The following is a 19,247-nucleotide window of genomic DNA, read 5'->3' as shown; positions in this document are numbered from 1 at the left end:
TATAATTTAAATTTTTTATTATATACATATTAAATAAAAGTATATATATCAAAAAATATTAAAATATAAAAAATTTTAGATATTAATAAATTATGTAAAAAAATTAGAGTGTTGAACTAATTAAATAATTAAAATTAAAGAATATAAAGATGCATTTGAGAATATAAATATGTATTTGTCCATTTCATAGGATACTGTATAAGAGATGCATATTCTTCTATATAAATCTCTAATGATTAAACTAGTAGTTTAACAATGGATTATTTATTGGCAACAACGAAGCGATCTGGTTGTAAAAATTGAAAGGTTTATTGTATATTATTATCAGTGAAAGTTTATCATTCTTTCTTTCTTTCTTTCTTTTTGTTGTTAATGAGAGAGATGAAAGAAAGAAAACATTTTAGTAGTGAGAAAAGTGAAATTGTAATTTGTAAACAAATTGAGAATGAAAAAAGACTGGTATGTCTCATATCTGTGTGACGTATATCTTCATTCTTCCACACGTTTTATTGCCCTTTTCCGCGAAATATCAAACTTTCCTCTCTCTCTCTCTAAAACCCTTCTAAAACCTTCAGTTATTACAGATTATCCATTTCTCCACCACCACCACCGCCACGGCCACGGCCACGGCCACCGTAGCAAAATGTCTTGAATTCAGCTGAAAACTCAGTCCTCCATCATATTATCTCCTCTTTGTCTTGTTGAAAATTAATGGCATCTCTCGACATTTCTACCCCTCTTATCTTCAAACTCAACTCCACCACTCCTGACCTCTCTAATCTCTTCAACATCAAACGACGCTCTTTTCTTTACAAGCACAAATACATTCACAATCACAGTCTCTCAATCTTCGCGCGAGCCACTTCAGTTTCTACTCCTATTACCACCACCACCACCCGATTCAGGCCTCGAAAAGACAATGTCGACACTGAACAAGACTCCATTTCAGTCCTCAACGAGAGGATTTTTCGCGATTACAGCAAAAGAGAAGCCTCCTCTACGCCTATACTTGACTCAAAAGAGGCTGATAAGTATATAAAAATGGTCAAAGAGCAGCAGCAGAGAGGATTGCAGAAGTTGAAAGGAGAGAAACAAGGGAAAGGAAAGGGTGGTTTTAGTTATAGGGTTGACCCGTATTTGCTTAATTCTGGGGACTATGTTGTGCATAAGAAAGTTGGAGTTGGGAGGTTTGTTGGGATTAAGTTTGATGTTTCTAAGAGTTCTACTGAGCCAATTGAGTATGTTTTTATTGAGTATGCTGATGGTATGGCTAAACTTCCTGTTAAGCAGGCTTCAAAAATGCTTTATCGATATAGTTTGTAAGTTTTCTTGCTTATTGGTTATCGAATTTCAACGTTAGCTTCCTTTTTGATATCAAAGCTTATCGCTTTGCCACTCCTTCTATGCCTTTGTTGGTTCTCAATTGATTAAAAGTGGGGGCTTTAACTAGGGAGGAGGAAGATGAAAAAATGTTCTGCTTGTACATATTCTTGTTTGTTAGTTATGATAGTAGCGTGTTAACTTCTTGTTCATGTCAAAGTTTAAAGCTTTAGCTTTCCTTCTCAAGCACATCCATTTGACTGTATGTACGTCTTCTTTGAATATTTAGCTATGGAGGAGGAGGAAGGAAAATCATCAATGCATTTTCTAGTAAAAAAAACGGGAAGGTTATTGATTGGACAATCACAGGAATTCTAAAAAAAAAAAAAAATTATTGTTTTGCGTCTTTATATAATGCTGCAACCCTACAAAATTCTTGTGATAATTTTGAAATATGGTTCATTATTTCATAATTCATTGTTGTTCCAGGCCAAATGAAAAGAAAAGGCCTCGGACATTGAACAAATTGAATGATACTAGTACATGGGAGAAAAGAAAGACGAAAGGAAAGATTGCAATTCAGAAAATGGTTGTCGACTTAATGGAGTTGTATTTACATAGGCTAAAACAAAGAAGACCTCCCTACCCAAAAAGTCCTGTCATGGCTGAATTTACTGCTCAATTTCCTTATGAGCCCACACCAGACCAATTTCAGGTATCAATAGAGTTTTGGAATTTTTATTCTATTTATAGTTAAAATTACCAATGGATTCTACTGTCTTTTTCTTGTTTAAGTTATCTAGGTGCTTATGGTTGGATTGTTGAAATATTTACTTTTATGTTTATTCTGTATTTGTTAAAGGGATGGGAGGCCTTAGCTGTAGCTTTAACAAAATTCAGGGAATTTTTTCTTTTTCAGATGACATTAGGGGACATAATTCAATAATAAGATGCTGGAGTTATTGATGTTTGTTTTCAATTTCATTTCCTTTGTCTTTTTTCGTATTTAATCTCCTCTCCTAAATTAGTCATTTGTTCCAGGCTTTCAATGATGTTGAGAAGGATTTGACTGAGAGAGAAACTCCAATGGATCGATTAATCTGTGGGGATGTTGGATTTGGTAAAACAGAAGTTGCTTTACGTGCCATCTTTTGTGTGGTCTCAGCAGGAAAGCAAGCTATGGTTTTAGCACCAACAATTGTTTTAGCCAAACAACATTTTGAAGTTATCTCAGAGAGGTTTTCCAAGTATTCCAATATCAAGGTTGGACTTCTGAGTCGGTTTCAGGTATCTTTTCTTTATTTCTTGTTCTATTTTAATGTAGTGCCTATTAGGAGTTCTTTTCTATGCATATTTGTAATTAAGAAAAATGAATGGTAAAATTTGCCATTACATAAATAATGCTGTAATGACTAATTAAATATTCATAAAATAGAAACATAAGTGATTGAAGTGATGGCAAATCCCGCAAAAAAAAAATAAAAATTTATTAATCACTTCATAACTATTCATCCAGTGAGTCATTAATTCTATCATTACCCTTGTAATTATATACTGATGGCAAACAGTTAGCTTGAAGGTGAATTCAAAAAAAAAAAAAATTATCTTCATATTCTATTGATTAGTTCATTGAAGAGGTCGGCCCTGCGGCATAGTCTTAATATGAAAGAAGTGATAGAATAACTTATGAGTTTGAAAAACAGTGATAGAATATCTTATGAGTTTAAAAAACAGTGATAGAAGAACTTATGAGTTTTGTGGTTTTAACATTTTAAACCTGTTACTATATGCAGACCCAATCAGTAAAAGAGATGTACTACGAGATGATTAAGCAGGGCGATTTGAACATTGTTGTGGGGACACACTCACTTCTTGGAAGTCGTGTTGTTTATAATAATCTTGGCCTTCTTGTCGTTGATGAAGAACAGGTTAGCCACCAATCTGATATTTCTGTTATCTGCAATAAACATTCACCTCATGGTCTGCATGTTCTTCATTTAAACTGTTTGCACTGTGCACGGAAATATAAAATTAATGTTTATTCTGAAATTGATGGATATCTTTCTTTCTTTTTTCTCTTGATAAAACTAAAAGAGAAATTATATTAAAAGGTACGGACGGGTAGTATCCTGTATGCAATAGGACAAGAAATCCGTGAGAGCTTGTGCATATACAAATTGGTGCCTTCTATGTATAAATTCATCTGATTTGGCCACGTATCTTTAGGGAAGCAATAATACTCTTAGAACTGAAAAAATGTTATGCAGCTTTGATATTTTGAGAAGGCTGAAGGGAATTACTGTAAAGAAAGCGCGATTTTAAAAGCTCTCTAAAAATCTCTTCTCCTTATTCTTAAACCATACTGAAATAGCTATTGGGTATCATGCCTGCCACTATGCTCTGACTTGCTTGTGTTATGTTTCTTTCTTTTATAGAGGTTTGGTGTTAAACAAAAGGAGAAGATTGCTTCTTTCAAGACTTCAGTTGATGTCCTTACTCTTTCTGCAACACCTATACCTCGGACACTTTATTTAGCATTGACCGGATTTCGTGATGCGAGGTAAGATGCATGGGATAAATGTGTATATGAATGGTAATTTACTTGGCCTTACTACTGCAGTGGATCCTGGATCCAGATGCCGATGTTATGATTAGTGAGTATGCATCGTAAAATTCAAGGCCAGTATTCGAAAGACAGTTTTCTTTCATATGCAAAGCATATTCTTCGAAAAATATGACCAATTTTCTTTAGTTTTGGATGATGAGTGTGGTTTTCTTTTGGCAATTCACAAGGAATCGTGGAAATTGTGAAATATAATGGACTGTAAAAAATTAGTACATATATTGAATTGCATGTGCGTGATTATTCTTTAATTAATACCTTGACTCTTGAGTTAGAAATGTACATTGTTGAAAGGTTGATCATATAGATGACATAAAATCAACAGTATGCTGGGTTATATTGTGAAAGGCATTATCATGTTGATTTCCTATGAAGAGATTGTCAGCATGTGATTAAGGAGTGTATTCAAACCAATGATGCATCAATCCTATTTTGTAACATAAAAATGAACTTATTCTTTTCAGTTTAATTTCAACTGCACCTCCAGAAAGAGTTCCTGTAAAGACCTTTCTTTCTGCATACAGCAAAGAAAAAGTAATATCAGCAATTAAATATGAGCTCGACCGTGATGGCCAAGTATTTTATGTCTTGCCTCTCATAAAAGGTACCATATGCCATTTTTTATTTGTAACACTTAAGCATGGGCAATATCCATAGCATTCTAGTTTTTTTCCGCCTCCCTTTTGATGCATAAATGATTTAATATCAGGCTGTAGAAGTCTTCTTTTTTCCTGAATATTCACAAATTAAATTCAGCTAATTTATCTGGTAAACTAGAGAAAGAGATTTTATTGAAGTTACAAACGAACCTCATATGACAACCAATTAAGTGGTTTATTTTATGTTATTTTGTCCTATTAGACATCTAAAAAGTTGGTTTATTCTCATTTATATGATATGAGTTTTACTTTCTTTCTTGGCTGTCAGGGCTTGAAGAAGTTATGGATTTTCTTGAACAGTCATTTCCAAAGGTTGAAAAAGCTATTGCGCATGGAAAGGTATAATTACCCAAATGCTGTGCTGGTAACAGGCTACTGTTTGCATGTGGACTTCTAAAGTATGCCCTCTGACATAAAAGTTTCCATTTCAACGTTTAGTTTCAAGACTGATGTAACTGGAAGTTTTGTGAAATTAAGTTTAAGTATTCATGTAATTTTTCTTCATTGGGTTTGCATTGGTTTTAATTTGTCTTCAATCATATGTTTTTCACTTGATTTTTCCTCTTTTATATGTTTACATTCGTTAGAAAATATTAACTTCATGAATTCGAGGAATCATTTTCATATAAGCCAGCAACAAAACATTTAAGAATCATGCCTTAGGACCTCTACAATTCTACATCTATATCTATATTAATGCTATTTTATGAACTTTCATTTGTTCTCAGCTTCTCATATTGCTTATCTAGTGTAGTTACTTTTCATTGTACTTCCTTTTTTGGTTTCTGACATTCTGCATGCTTTTCTTTGTGCAGCAATATTCAAAGCAGCTTGAGGAGACCATGGAGAAATTTGTACAAGGTGAAATTAAGATTCTCATATGCACAAACATAGTGGAAAGTGGACTTGACATCCAAAATGCAAACACCATTATAATTCAGGATATTCAACACTTTGGCCTAGCACAGTTGTATCAGGTTATACTATCTCCATTTTCTTCCTTTTTTTTCTTCAACTTTCCTGTGAATACATGATAAAAGAATACTATTGGAAACTTCTCTGAAATTTTTTTCTTCACATCTCAAATATGTTTATGCAACTCATCTTACATGAGGTATTCTTTTGGTGTTTTGCTGCTTCTATTTACCTTTTGAAGATTTCCCTGAAGTTTATTTTGACAAGTCTTCTGCTTTTCTATGGAAGAAAAACTTGGTTATTGGATTTTTATGTTGCATGTCTCAGACCCTTCACTTTCACTCTTCTCTCTGTTAGCCATTTATCTTTGTATCTATGCAAGGAAGACACATATATGTGAAATTAAATAATTTTCTGCATTACCTACTGTATCTATTTGATTATGTGATTTGCGTGATTTTGATTGAGGAGACAAGAAACTGGATGCTTTGCAGTATTCTTATCTTATTTTCTCTCTTCAATGTTGTCACAATAGTTACGCGGAAGAGTAGGCCGGGCAGATAAGGAAGCTTATGCACACTTATTTTACCCTGATAAGTCACTGCTGTCTGATCAAGCATTGGTATGTTGTACATTTGAGAACCTTTTACAAAGTTGGTCTTCCGACCATACTGTTCAATTTATAAAATAAAGCTCGTATCTTTCAACTCTTCAGGAGAGGCTCAAAGCTCTTGAGGAGTGCAAAGAACTTGGCCAAGGTTTCCAACTTGCAGAGAGAGACATGGGTATAAGAGGCTTTGGAACCATCTTTGGCGAGCAACAGACTGGGGATGTTGGGAATGTAGGCATTGATCTCTTCTTTGAAATGCTTTTTGAGAGTTTATCTAAGGTAATACTTATGATCAACTTTATTACATTTTGACAAGTTCATGAGCAAGAAGCTTGTGGAATTTTATATTTTGGATTTCTTTTACTCATTGAATCCTTAGTTGTTTCCAGTCTTTGTTATGTGCTAATAGTAAATGGACAGATAAGGCAGGTTAATATTGGATACTTTTTCTGAACCTAGAAAGATGGCTAGCGAAATCAGCGACCGAGCTTCTAGTCTCATCAGTTTCAGTTATCATGCTTCTATGTTTTGACTGTTACTTCCCATAATCATCTTATATTTTGGTTTCAGGTTGAAGAACATCGTGTAGTCGCTGTTTCTTATCAGTCTGTACAGGTTTGTTACTTGTGGGAATATGTACAATCAGAATTCTCTCCGTTTCAAAAGATAGTTTACTTTTAATTTACACACGAATTAAGAAATTCAGATTCTTTTAGTTAATGTCATTAAATTTTATCACTCTAAAATACCCTTATTAAACTTTCTATAAAAACTACAATTTCAAAATATAAAGTGTGAAAATTAATTGCATGTAATAATATCTATGTTAATTAATGAAGGTATATTTGTCAATTACTTACTAAACTAACAATTAAAGAAAAGGAAAGTGGACTATAATTTGGGACGGACCAAAAAGGAAAACATGACTAACCTTTTTAGACGTAGGGAGTATATTTTATAAATATTATATGATTTACATCATACATCTATATTAGTGTTAGGATCTTTGATTGGGAACTACCAAAAGATTATCTTGATTTCACATGAACCATCAACTTCCATTGTTGATGAATGTGCAAAATCCAACCTAGTAGTTATGATAAGTTTGGCATTGATTTTTTAGTAATCATGGTTTCCTCTCAATGTCAGATTGATTTAAATGTGAACCCTCATCTTCCTTCTGATTACATAAATTACCTAGAGAACCCTATGGAAATTATTAGTCAAGCTGAGAAGGCTGCGGAGAAAGATATTTGGAGCTTGATGCAATTTACAGAGAGTCTGCGCCGCCAATATGGAAAGGAGCCATACTCCATGGAAATTCTGTTGAAGAAGCTTTATGTAAGGAGAATGGCAGCAGATCTTGGGATAAGAAGAATTTATGCTTCAGGAAAGATGGTTGGCATGAAAACAAATTTAAGTAAAAAGGTTTTTAAGCTGATGATAGATTCAATGACATCAGATGTTCATCGAAACTCTCTGGAATTTGATGGAGACCAAATAAAGGTAATTCTGTATGATTTCTTTGCATGACTGATAGGCAATGCTAATTTTTTTGATTGATTTCTCCTTCATGTAAGGAGGTGATAATTACTAATGGACTTGGATCCATTGCATTGCATAAGACATGCCATGAGAAGTTGAGAAATGGAAACTGCAACCTCAAAGTTACAATTCAGGACAATGGTTCCAAGAAGTATACAAGTTAAATTATCAAGCCCAAAGCCCCACATTCAAACCACCAATATCAATAGAGCTTCTTTTTTTTTTTTTTTTTTTCTTGTGCTTTGGATCATATGTTTGTTACGGTGAAATGGAGGGATCATTTCTCTGATTGGCTTTCTTGACATCTACTGATTGAAGATCACTGATGTCAACACACCTGACCTTATTGATGTTCTTTGGCGTGTAAAGGTTGTTTTCTAATATCTTATACTTCTCTTTTGTTAATTATCTAAACAGGCCGAACTTCTTCTAGAGCTACCAAGAGAACAACTACTAAACTGGATCTTTCAGTGCTTGGCGGAACTTCATGCTAGCCTCCCTGCCCTAATAAAATATTAGTTTACTGTACAGAATCAGCTGTTTGTTTCTGATATTCCATTTCTAAGCTAATCAAAGACTGCACAGAGTGATCATAAAGAAGGAAACTATGCATCTCCAATTGCAATGCTTTGCATTCATTCACCTTCCTGGTCTCAAGTGCCCTTTTAAAGTCCATGCAATGTCATCGACGATCAAAACCAAGCTCCAAACAAACACGTATCGGTGGTAGCTGATTAGGACTATGCAGGTGTAATATTTGAAGGTAAGAAACAGAAGTTGTTTGTTTTATCCCAGTCATCAGCACTTACTGACCAAGGGAGCTCTAGCTTTGCAGGTTACATAAGACTGCAATGGTGCAAAGGTGGCGGCTGTTTAAGTCGTATTTCTACTTCGGAGAGGAAGTATCCTCTCGTAGAAGACTGCATAGATGAATGACAAGTCATGCACATTTTCACAGTATAACCAAGATCAAATCTAATAATATTTTTCTTTTTGTACCATCATTATCGATAACAAGCTTAGCGACGATGATTTGCAGAATCCAGCTGGAATATACTTGCTTTACATGTATGTAGATTACAGAAATGCCAAAAAATTAAATAGTGAAAAAGAATGTACTGTATGCTGCAAATAGTTGATGCTGATTACTGATTAGAATGTCTTTATTTTCCTTCACAAATGGAAATGTTGAGGAGGAAAGAACTACTGACTGTAATCATTACCACTTTAGCATCTGTTTGATATGTATGTCATTTTTTTTTTCTTCCTTTTGGTGTTTGGAGAATTTTCTTGTGCATTAGACATTTTAGACAATTTCCAAGAAGTTGGCTGATTGGTGTGGGCATGATAAGGGATGCAGTAGAGTTATGATGGCCACCACCTTCTACTTTTTTTAAGGTATTGTTTTGTTTGCTGGCTCAGGTATGAATGGGAGACACGACTGATGCGAAGGCCATGTTTTTTCTATAGCCGGCTTGTTTGGAAGTTTCTTTTCTTTTTCACTTGTATTATAATTATTTATTTATTTATTTGTATCGAGATTATTAAATATGTAAAAAATTGTACCAACGGGCCATGGTTTGCTCTTGATTTTCCATTTAAATTAAATTTTAAAATCACCAGTAGACATTGGACATTTTGAAAGAAATAATTTGCTTTATATATATTAAAAAGAGAATTAAAAAGTTATGTATGCGGCTGCTGATTAATATTATTATTAGAAGTCCCTTTCCCTTGGTTTCCCGCCGCGTCCTCGCCTCTCTCATTAGTCTTGAAAGGGTCCCGCAACCAACTTTATATAATTCCTTTACAACCGTTGCACCCCGTACGAATACAATATGTTGGTAATTAATTACTTCTTAAATCAATTACTTTAAACTGAGATCAATTCCTTAATCAATCAACAGAAAAAAAAAAAAAAAAAAGCTTTTTCTTGTTTTAATGAGTGATAGCTTCAACTACCACTCTTACTTTCTCTCTGATCCTTAGGTTTTTAGTTTTATTCCTCTTGTCATCGGTATCTTTTCCCGGCGGATCAAGATCAGCGGCTGAAAAATGAGCTTCCAGGATCTTCAAAGCGGGAAGAGACCCTCCTCCTCTTCCTCTGCTTCTGCAATGTCCAGAAGCCCATCGCAAGCGGTTGCTGCCGGTATTTTCCAAATCAACACCGCTGTCGCCGGCTTCCGCCGTCTCGTCGACAGCATCGGCACCGCTAAAGACACTCCCGAGCATCGCCAGAAGCTGTTCGTCTTTTTTTTAAGAAAAAAAAATTATTTTGAACTTGTATTAGTCGCTTAATTAGAGTGAAGTTAATTGAGAGGTGTTCATTATTCAATTAATATCAGGCATAATACGAGACAGAGAATTTTGCAGTTAGTTAAGGACACGTCAGCTAAGCTTAAAGCTGTTAGTGAATCTGATCATCAAGCTAACGTTAATGTAAGTAAACTTTATTTTTTGCTGTGAAATTAGAAATGTAATTTTAACGCTGTTAGTGATTATGATCATCAAGCTAATGTTGATGTAAGTAAGCTTAATTGATTAATTAATTTACTTATTTTTTGTTGTTGTGAATAGAAATGCTGTTTTTGAGAAATTGTAATTCTCTTTGTTGTGATAGGCAAGTAAGAAAATCGAAGATGCAAAGTTAGCTAGGGACTTCCAAACTACATTACAAGAATTTCAGAAAGTTCAACAGCTTGCCTCTGAGCGTGAATCCACTTATTCACCTTCTCTTCCTTCTTTGCCTCCTGCTGCTGCGTATTTTCCTGATTTACGCTTTTATTTATATATCCTCTTCTTCTCCTTGAAGCATTTGGCTGTTTTGTTGATTGTAAATTCCTTATTTTGTTGTTTCTGGATACAGGTCTGGCTCTGGTGAATATGACGCACCTAGCTTGGTTCAGGATGCACATCCTTTTCTTATGGAACAGAAAAGGCATGTGTATTATTTATTTTGATTACTTGACTCGATGTCTACAATGTCAATTAAGTTATGGGATGAGTTAAGTTGTGCATGGTTTGTGTTGTCAACAACCGTCCATTTCTGTTATTTGTGGTTCTATGTTTTCTTTGATGTTTCCCTCTTCGCAGCAAGGCAATGCTGTCTTGTACCTCTTTCAATTGTTTTGTGAATCTTATATTCTTAAACACATTCTGGTCCCCTGAATCCCCCCAAAAAAAAAGAGAAACAAATTTCATATGATAACAGTCTGATCATCGCTTTTGTTGGAAGCTTGTGGTCATGTGGTATATCACCTTAGTCACATCCATTTCTGTTCATTTATGATTGGTTTCATTGTCCGAAACATACAGGCAGGAGGTATTGCTGTTGGATAATGAAATTGCATTCAATGAGGCTGTAATTGATGAAAGGGATCAGGGTATTAGAGAAATACAAGAACAAATTGGACAAGTAAATGACATATTTAAGGATCTTGCTGTTCTAGTTCATGAGCAGGGGGTTGTTATTGGTAAGTTGTTCAATACCTTCAAGATAAATTGTTTTCTTTTATAAGCAAAACTATGCTTGAGACTTATGTGGACCTTTTCATATCTCTCATGCATTTGTGATGAATATGTTGCAGATGATATCCAATCCAACATCGATTCTTCTGCTGCTGCAACATCCCAAGCAAAAGTTCAGCTAGCTAAGGCTTCGAAAAGTGTGAAATCCAGAACCTCGTGGGTACGTAGCCAATCTTTAAAAACAAATATTTGTCTTAAAGGATACTAGACAAGCTGATTTTTCACATAAATGATCAGTGCTTATAGTTGTCTCTTGCTATATTTTAAGGAGTTCAGAGCAATCATCTAAGATTGTGTGCAGTTTACCATGCCCTTAATTTCCGCAAGCAACCATGATGATCTCTTGATGCTTTTAAATAGCTTTATCGGGGATAAAAGAATTGCGATAAATCAAGGTATTGCAAAGAAAACATATTATCTACCATCTTGGTCAAGATGCATAGGCTATCCCTTTTGTGCAATAGTACTTGTGCAAAAATATAAAGTGGAAAATACTTACGAAGGCAGGGTAAAAATTTGAACATTTTAGAGAAACCATCACAAAATAAATCTTCTTGTTAATAACTTATTTCAGAGGAGCTTCAAAACGATATGAATGATGGCAGTTCATCATACTTCGTTAGATTTTGTTGAATCTTGATCTTTTGTTTGAAGTGGGATTGGTTAAACTGTGCAAGTGGATAAGATTGAACTGAAGGAAAGCTATAGACTACACTAACTTTGAGATCAAAGAGGAATAATCTTCTTACGTTGTTAGCTGGGAGACAGTCTGCAAGGACTCAATCACTTGCCAATAGTTGTATGCATTGTTGATGATGAATGGCATATCAATAAGGGTAGCAATATGGTTATAGATTGTATCATTACAATACCTTATGGTTACTAGGATCGTGGTCATCTAGTTTCAATTAGTAGCTCAGTGACTACAATGTTTTAATTATATGTTTCGCATCAGAATGTTATTTAATCTGTTTGTTTTTATGTAGCTGCATTGATGCCCATAAAAGGAGTGCCCTGTGTTGTCATTCATCAAAGTCCAATGAAATTGAACAATAATCTATCTATTAAATATTTCCCTTCTCAGATTTTTCTTCAATACCCTTGTTTCCATTTGATATTGCCTTATTTAGATTGGTCTATCCCTATCTTCTTCAAATTCTCTCTTCTTCCTTTTTGCCTTGTAACATTTATAAGGTTTCTAAGATGAATATCAAATTATAAACTTCATGGTTTTGTGCCTCTTTTATGATTGATTCTCGTGTGGCTTCACCACACTGGGGCAACTAGCACGGATGCAATAATACCATTCAAAGAAGGAAAACTGAATTAGCATTTCAAGATGAACATGGCAAATGATGAATGAAGCAACGTAGCAAGGCTTCCCATACACTTAAACAACCTTCTTTCATTAAGAGAGGAAAAAAGAGGGAAAAAATGGAATGGAGTTTAAAAGAAAGGAGGTAGAAAGGAAAATTAATGGATGAGAGATGAGGAGAAAGGTTGACAATTTTAGAAAATAAGCATACTTGAATTTTATACATCATGAAAGCCATATGGATACTATCTGTGGCTTTGTTGTAATGCTATTTCCTTTCTGTTAAGAATTGAAACTTGCCTTAGTAATGCTGTCTATTCTTTGCAGTGTTGGTGGCTACTAGGAATTTTTGTATTGGCGGTGGTTATCTTTCTTCTCATCCTCATTATATAGCGAGCAAGTATATATACGGAGCTCTGGTGTGCTTTTCCAGTACAATTTTTTTGTCTGTCCTGTGATCTCTATCTTATTGTAATTCTGATAGTCCTTATTCTTTTAGTTTTAATTTATTTCATCTAATTCACAAGTAGCAGAGTGGATTGCTGGTCTCTTTTTTCTTATTCCTTTTTTCTCCATTTTTGGCCTTTTTTGGTTTGGTTCTATGAGTAACTGTCCCTCTATACATGTATTTGATTGTTTGTATTTTATCTTTGGAGAGAAAATAAATCTGATTGGACCAGAATGCATTTTCTTGTGTGCTAACGATGTCTTTATTAAGAGAAGGCAACATCAACTTCTTCACTCTTTTGGGGACAATTTTAGGTCTTGAGACTGTATTGACCGTTTGGGTTGTTTGAATCTCCAATTTTAGTGCAACACAAATATGTTGCGTCTTGCCATCAGAGGCTCTCAGTTGGGCAGTTGTGGTTAGGGGTGTAAATTAGTCAAGCCTACACACGGGAGCTAGTTGAGTTCAGCTCACAAGTCAAGGTAGAACTCGAGTACTCATTACTGAGTTGCATCGAGTTCAAGTATTATACTCGATTATAGCAGCTTGCTAGCCCATTAAGCTTAGTGGAATATTGAATACACTATTATATTTATATGAAAGAAAAAAAGTTTGACTAAGTTGAGCATTTGAATATGGTATTGACTTGGTTTGGCTCGATTAAACTTGCAGTTTCGATCATTAAAATGAAGAAGTCACAATTGGCCTTGATTAGATCTGTCCATATACTAGGTAATTCATCCAAAATTTGTAGGTTTGGACACCTAATTTGTACTTTAACACCATCTGAATTTGAATTAAAAAAAAATTAATTATTTTTTGACATATTTGAAAATATTATTCCTTTGAAGCCTGCTTAATAAATGCGGTTTGTATTTTAATTAGATCTACTGCTAACAATAATTGTATTACTATATATGCATTTTTTTTCTTTAAGAATTTCTCTTTTTTAAGATTAATGAGATTTGATAATCTCATTCTTAAGTTTATTCTTGAAACTTATCATTTTTGGTATGTACATATATCAATATACCCGATTGAAAGATATTCTTGCTTTTTATATTTTGAATCCCAAGCTAGTTACATTATCAGTGAAGCTACCGGGTCGATTATAATAAATTATCATATTTACTTTTTCTATTATAATAAATTATAAATATTTTAAATCTCATTTAAAATAAATATTTTTAATATAGTATTTATATATATAATTTTAAAAAATATATATATTATCTTATTATAATATCATTTTATCTCATTAATTTTATTTGTATAGTATAAATAAAATATTTACATATATTATTTCTAATTTTTATTGTTTGATCAGTAAAATTAAAAATTAAATTATAATTTTTATAATGATAGATTTTATTTAATTTCAAATATATAACTGCAAATAAATTTTTTAGTGCAGCTCAATTTGTAAACTGTTGCAGTGCAACTTTCTCATCATCAAATATAAAAGAATGATGCCATATCGACATTTTAACATAATCAATCAATTTGATTGGAGACTCACCTAATTCAATTAGCCATGTTTGGTACATGGATTTGATATTTTTCTTTTCTTTTCTTTTAAAAAAAAAGAAAAAAACTAGAGGGATCATTTTCCGTGTCACCCCTATGTCTTTCCACGTTAAAATTTCAATTTGGATACTATTAAGAAAAAAGAATAAATAAATAATAGTGAGGACAAAATGGTAAAAATGAATTAGAGTAAATAAAATAATAGCAGGGGTTATTTTTGGGTGAGAAGCGGATATCGTATGATTCGTATCCATCATGGAAGTAAAAGTCCACGGATCAAACTTGTCATAATCGTCGTCACTTCTGCTTACTGGAAAAAACTACCTCTCTCTGACTCAAATGAAATGTCCCCAAAAAACTCATAACGACCGCCGCAGCCACCGCCATAAAAGATGACATCCTTAACTTACCAACTATTCTCATCAGCATCCCTAATCTCACTGGGACTTTACCGTCTAATCTTCGCAACTCGTAACTACCTCAAATCTCCCCAATCTTACATCGCCAAACCCTACCATCCTCTCCCTTTTTCCTCCTCCTCTCGCTTCAAACACCTCCAGCTCTACCTCCTAATCCTTTGCCTCCTCATTTCCTTCACTCACCAAACCATTATCTCCTCCGACTCTGACCCTCTCTTAAAAGGCCGCACGCCCGTGCACCGCTTCACTTCTCTCCAATCGGCGTCACTCATCTTCCTCTTTCTCATTCTCTCGCTCGCTCTTCTTTTATCGGAAACTACCTCTCTCCTCCCTCTGCCGCCGGATCTCTTCTTCGCTATTGGCTCCGCTCTTCTCTTTTTACAGTACTCTGTAGCTTCTTCCGCCTCTGCAGTCCAGACTTCTGATATAGAAGCAAAATGCGATACGATTTTCGCGCGAATTTCGTTTGTTCTCGGTTTCTTATGTTTGATTTTGGCGTTTAAACCTAGGGTTTTTATTGCTGATGTTGGATTAGGCGGTGCGTTTTGTTTGTTAGGTCTTTGGGCTCTTCAGACCGGGCTTTCGCTTTATGTTTTATTCCGGAAGGTTGTCATAGGTTATTGGATGTGGTGAATGGTATTGAGGGGTCTACTAAGTGTGATCTAGAAGAGTCTAAGTTACGCGCCGTCGCGATTTTGGATCTGATGTTTGTGATTCATGTTATGTTTGTCATTGTTATTGTTATGGTTATTTATGGTGTTGTAGCTAAGAGTGTTGGTGGGGTTAGAAGATTGGGGTCTTATGAAGCTCTACCTACTACTACTAGTACTGCTGCTGATTCTAATCATATTCAGATGAAGGCTTTGACCGGCACTCAGGCTTGATCGGTGTGCTTTTCTTTGCTTTCCCGTTGTTCTCTTTTTTTTTTTTTAATTCTTTTTTGTTATGATTAATCATATGAGGAGTTAATGTATCACTTGGTTTTTTAGAGATTTATATTATCACTGAAATCTTGTTTAACTTAATCGATTAGGATTTTTTTTCATGTTGATCTTTTAGCATCACTTGTGCCTTTTTTCTTTTTTAGCTTAAAAATGACAGAAAATATGCCGGAAGGGCACATCTTGTTTGAGTTTTGATTTGTATTTGTTAAATGCAATTTTTGCTCTGTGTTCCGCGATGATGATGAATGGGCGTATTGCTTCACTTGCTTCACCGTACAACCATCCAATTTGTGTATAATGACATTGCCTGGTCTACCCTTGATACACTTTTGTATATGACTTAAATTTAGTGGAATTTATATCTCAATGTACTTTGAATGCCTCTGTTCTATGCCATTTGTATGGAATCTCAACCTGATGGTGTATCACAAATGAATAAATGAGCAGCTTTTCTTTTTGGTTCTCAAACAGACTGCTCATCTTTTTAGTCATTGGTCATTGCAAAGGGAAATATTTTGCTTTTTCGTGTTGCTAATTACTTGAGGCAATTGAAACCACATCAAATTGGGGTTCCATTGGTAATCTGCCATTTATGATATCCAAATGCCTTCACACCAACACAGGCGATGGAGGGTGCATACATTATTTATTTATCTGCTCTACGTTATGTAGTTCACTCTGTTAAAGTCCAGGTGTGCAAGTTTGTTTTTCTTTGTTTCACAATTATCTATGGGTCTGTTAAAGGCATTGTGAAGGTCCTGTTGCCCTATGTCCGACTTCCTTTGTGTCTCACATATCTATGGCCACACGATTTGTTAACATTTTACTACCTTATCTAATGCATTGTACGGTGTTGTGTTGTGCTGTGCTGTGCTGCTCTTTTCTTTTATTATTCCTTTATATATTCTGAGGGTTCGGGATGGAGTATGTGTTCTTTCTTATGATATTTGGTTGATTCTCCCTCTTACTTCAAACTTTTTGATGTGATGCATTTCTTCTGCTCGTGTTTTAAGCAATTATTAACTTTGATTGCGAGATTGCTATTCTCCATTACTTCAAACTTTTTCTTTTAGCAATTTATTTTTTATTTTTCAGTTTTAACTGTCCATAACCAGAAGAAATCCAGAATTACTTGTTAATCAGGTCTTTGGGTCATGAGTCCATTTGAGCGTGTGGGAGATTGGGAGACTGTATGATCTTTGTGGTTGTAGCAGCAACTGATGAGGGAAGAAAGAATATAGTATGGCATTTTGTAGATGAATATATCTATCCACCTAGGCATTCGAATCATATTTTTTTGCATGAACACCCCTGTATGTAAACTTTGAAGTCAGTGTTGCTTGGGTGATGTAATACGAACATTAACAATAAGAGGCCGGTGGAGGATATTTAATCAAATATGATGTAGTATCCAGAGTATGTCATCATTATTTTTATTTGTTGCTGTAGCAGTTTACTTAATGATCATTACCTGCTCCCCACATTGTATAGAGTTGTCAAATGGGTAGTTATAGTTGTTTGGGAAGAAATGATTTATTCTTGCTGATTTTGACCGATTCCAAAGACGAAGCCTCCAGCAGAATAGTACCAAGGCTGTTCTTGTCATTTGGGGGTAAGAAGAAGAGGCTGTTCTTGCTATATTTTCCTATTTTCTTTATTGCGAACATTTGTGAAACAGCAGGCAGGCAGGCAGGATTTCCGTACTAAAAAATCTCTCTGATTCAGGCCTACTACTACCAAACAGGAAGTTTTTTTTGCATCGAATGCAGGGATTTTGAAGCAGAAGATAATACAATAGTTAGCAAGTTATTTAAGATTTTGTTTTGTTTCATTTGGAACTATTAAATTAGCCAAGGGGCATGATTATAGCAAGGCTAAAGGACTGACTTTACCACCGGTCTCCCGCGTCACATAGACGAATGGCCCTTCCTAGTTCTCGTGGGTTTAACCCCCACCCAACCAGCTGGCTTTTGGATTTTCTAAGGATAATGATCAAACAATGGTTATGCAATTTCACTGATTTTAACTGCTGCTGAGACCTCAACTTCGCATAAAACTCCAATTTTCATACTATTATCTATCAATCAATCATTTCAGTATGTATTTATAGTTGTAGCTGAATCATCTAATTTTAAGAATCTTGTATCTACTACCTCTTGGATTTATAATTTGATTTAATTACGTTTGAATTGAAATTATTTAATTAAACAACCAAATATATTGCTAAATTATTTTATTTTTTGCTCGGTTTATATTTGGTTAGTTATTTTAGTTCTAATAACAAGGGAAGTGCATGATCATGTTACGGTACGTTAAACCTAGTTATGCATAACATTGAAATGTGCTTTGAAGTTCAAATTTCTCTTCTTAAACAAGAAAAGGTCACAAAATTTCGTTTTCACATTGAAATTAGTTAATGGGAATCTAACTTCACCTGCAGGCAGGCTTTACACCCTGATAATTCGATGCAATTGCAGGGACTTTTCTCTTCTACTTCTACTCTATTTCAAGAAATGATGCGAAATTTGATGGAGTTTTTGTACTATACTTTTTTGTTTTTGGCTTCATTACCACCTCCAATATTTATCGACTTATTTTAGGTAATATCCCCCTTTTGACTGCTGTGGAAATTTCTACTTTTGGCTTCATTTCAACCACAACACTATATCAACTCGTTCACCTGTATTCCCTCATCTTCTCTCTATTCAAAACCTTGCAAAATGAGAAGAAATACAGCAGACACACAATTTTATAAAGACAAACATACACATTCTCTAGCAATACAAAATGGTAAGAGTTGCTTCTGGAGACAGCTATTTTTGAACTCTCTCCCTCATAGGCTTCTCCATAAATACCTTAATTGAACCCAATATAGATGTATAAGATGGAGAGAAGCCTATAGGGATAGAGTCCAAGAAAAGCTTGGTCCTCTGTAATCAACTGAAGTTGAGCAATGGTCTTACTGATTCTGCCCGAATTCAACATTTTAACTTCTTCTGTTTCTTTAAGAGCACATGCCACATGCAGCCATGCTGACTGGATTCGAACTAGACAGAACAAGAAAATTCAGTCTATTATTCCGTCAGGACCAACCCAGGAAAAAGAGCTTTACAGTATCATGAAGCTTCATTATAAACAGGATTTGCTTTTCTAACCTCTTTCTGTCGTTTTTGCTAGGTGATACATAAACATTCATATTCAGTCAGAGTGCTCAGAACCTTCCTTCGATGCAAAAGCTTCCCTGCCCAACAGGACAAGTCAGCCACAACTCCCCTGCCCAGCAGGACAAGTCAGGTACAGCAGTCTAAGATAACCACACACTCTGGTGCTCTTAAATCTTTGCTAATTAACAGCTGCAGATCCTAAGGTAAGCAATTGATGACATCTAACTGAA

The 19,247-nt window shown here is 34.7% G+C and overlaps 3 protein-coding genes across 8 annotated transcripts; all 3 read left to right on the top strand.

The window, feature by feature from the left end:
• Nucleotides 1-518: 518 nt before the first annotated feature.
• Nucleotides 519-9,299, top strand: LOC8273068 (ATP-dependent DNA helicase At3g02060, chloroplastic). 3 transcript variants are annotated; one of them, XM_015715433.3, is made up of 15 exons: nt 519-1,319; nt 1,810-2,035; nt 2,362-2,607; nt 3,114-3,248; nt 3,756-3,880; nt 4,408-4,547; nt 4,871-4,941; nt 5,418-5,579; nt 6,053-6,139; nt 6,233-6,406; nt 6,698-6,742; nt 7,277-7,633; nt 8,090-8,435; nt 8,508-8,740; nt 9,095-9,299. In XM_015715433.3, the coding sequence occupies exons 1-13, from the start codon at nt 712-714 to the stop codon at nt 8,189-8,191; spliced, it is 2,478 nt and encodes an 825-aa protein (XP_015570919.1). In that variant the 5' UTR covers nt 519-711; the 3' UTR covers nt 8,192-8,435; nt 8,508-8,740; nt 9,095-9,299. The 3 variants fall into 3 exon arrangements, with proteins under 3 accessions (XP_015570919.1, XP_015570918.1, XP_048233873.1); XM_015715432.3 differs by lacking the exon at nt 9,095-9,299 and having other exon boundaries at nt 8,508-8,939; XM_048377916.1 differs by lacking the exon at nt 9,095-9,299 and having other exon boundaries at nt 8,500-8,939.
• A 143-nt stretch (nt 9,300-9,442) lies between these two features.
• Nucleotides 9,443-13,201, top strand: LOC8273067 (syntaxin-22). Of its 4 annotated transcripts, none has more exons than XR_007216969.1 (8): nt 9,443-9,915; nt 10,018-10,111; nt 10,293-10,432; nt 10,539-10,610; nt 10,988-11,145; nt 11,260-11,360; nt 11,477-11,595; nt 12,843-13,201. XR_007216969.1 is itself a non-coding variant. In XM_048377917.1 (7 exons), exons 1-7 carry the CDS (start codon nt 9,728-9,730, stop codon nt 12,193-12,195), a joined length of 762 nt encoding a protein of 253 aa, XP_048233874.1. In that variant the 5' UTR covers nt 9,449-9,727; the 3' UTR covers nt 12,196-12,441. The 4 variants fall into 4 exon arrangements, 2 of the variants coding, with proteins under 2 accessions (XP_048233874.1, XP_015570993.1); XR_007216970.1 differs by having other exon boundaries at nt 9,447-9,915; nt 11,469-11,595; XM_048377917.1 differs by lacking the exons at nt 11,477-11,595; nt 12,843-13,201 and adding an exon at nt 12,187-12,441 and having other exon boundaries at nt 9,449-9,915.
• Nucleotides 13,202-14,714: 1,513 nt separating this feature from the next.
• On the top strand, nt 14,715-17,291 carry LOC8273066. The gene is given in 3 exon segments (XM_002512755.4): nt 14,715-15,498; nt 15,501-15,796; nt 16,949-17,291. Coding segments are annotated over 2 exon segments (909 nt in total). The 5' UTR covers nt 14,715-14,882; the 3' UTR covers nt 15,794-15,796; nt 16,949-17,291.
• Nucleotides 17,292-19,247: the final 1,956 nt, after the last annotated feature.

Source organism: Ricinus communis, chromosome 8 (assembly GCF_019578655.1).
Source record: "Ricinus communis isolate WT05 ecotype wild-type chromosome 8, ASM1957865v1, whole genome shotgun sequence".
Lineage (NCBI taxonomy): Eukaryota > Viridiplantae > Streptophyta > Magnoliopsida > Malpighiales > Euphorbiaceae > Ricinus > Ricinus communis.
This window is presented reverse-complemented; position numbering and strand designations above follow the sequence as displayed.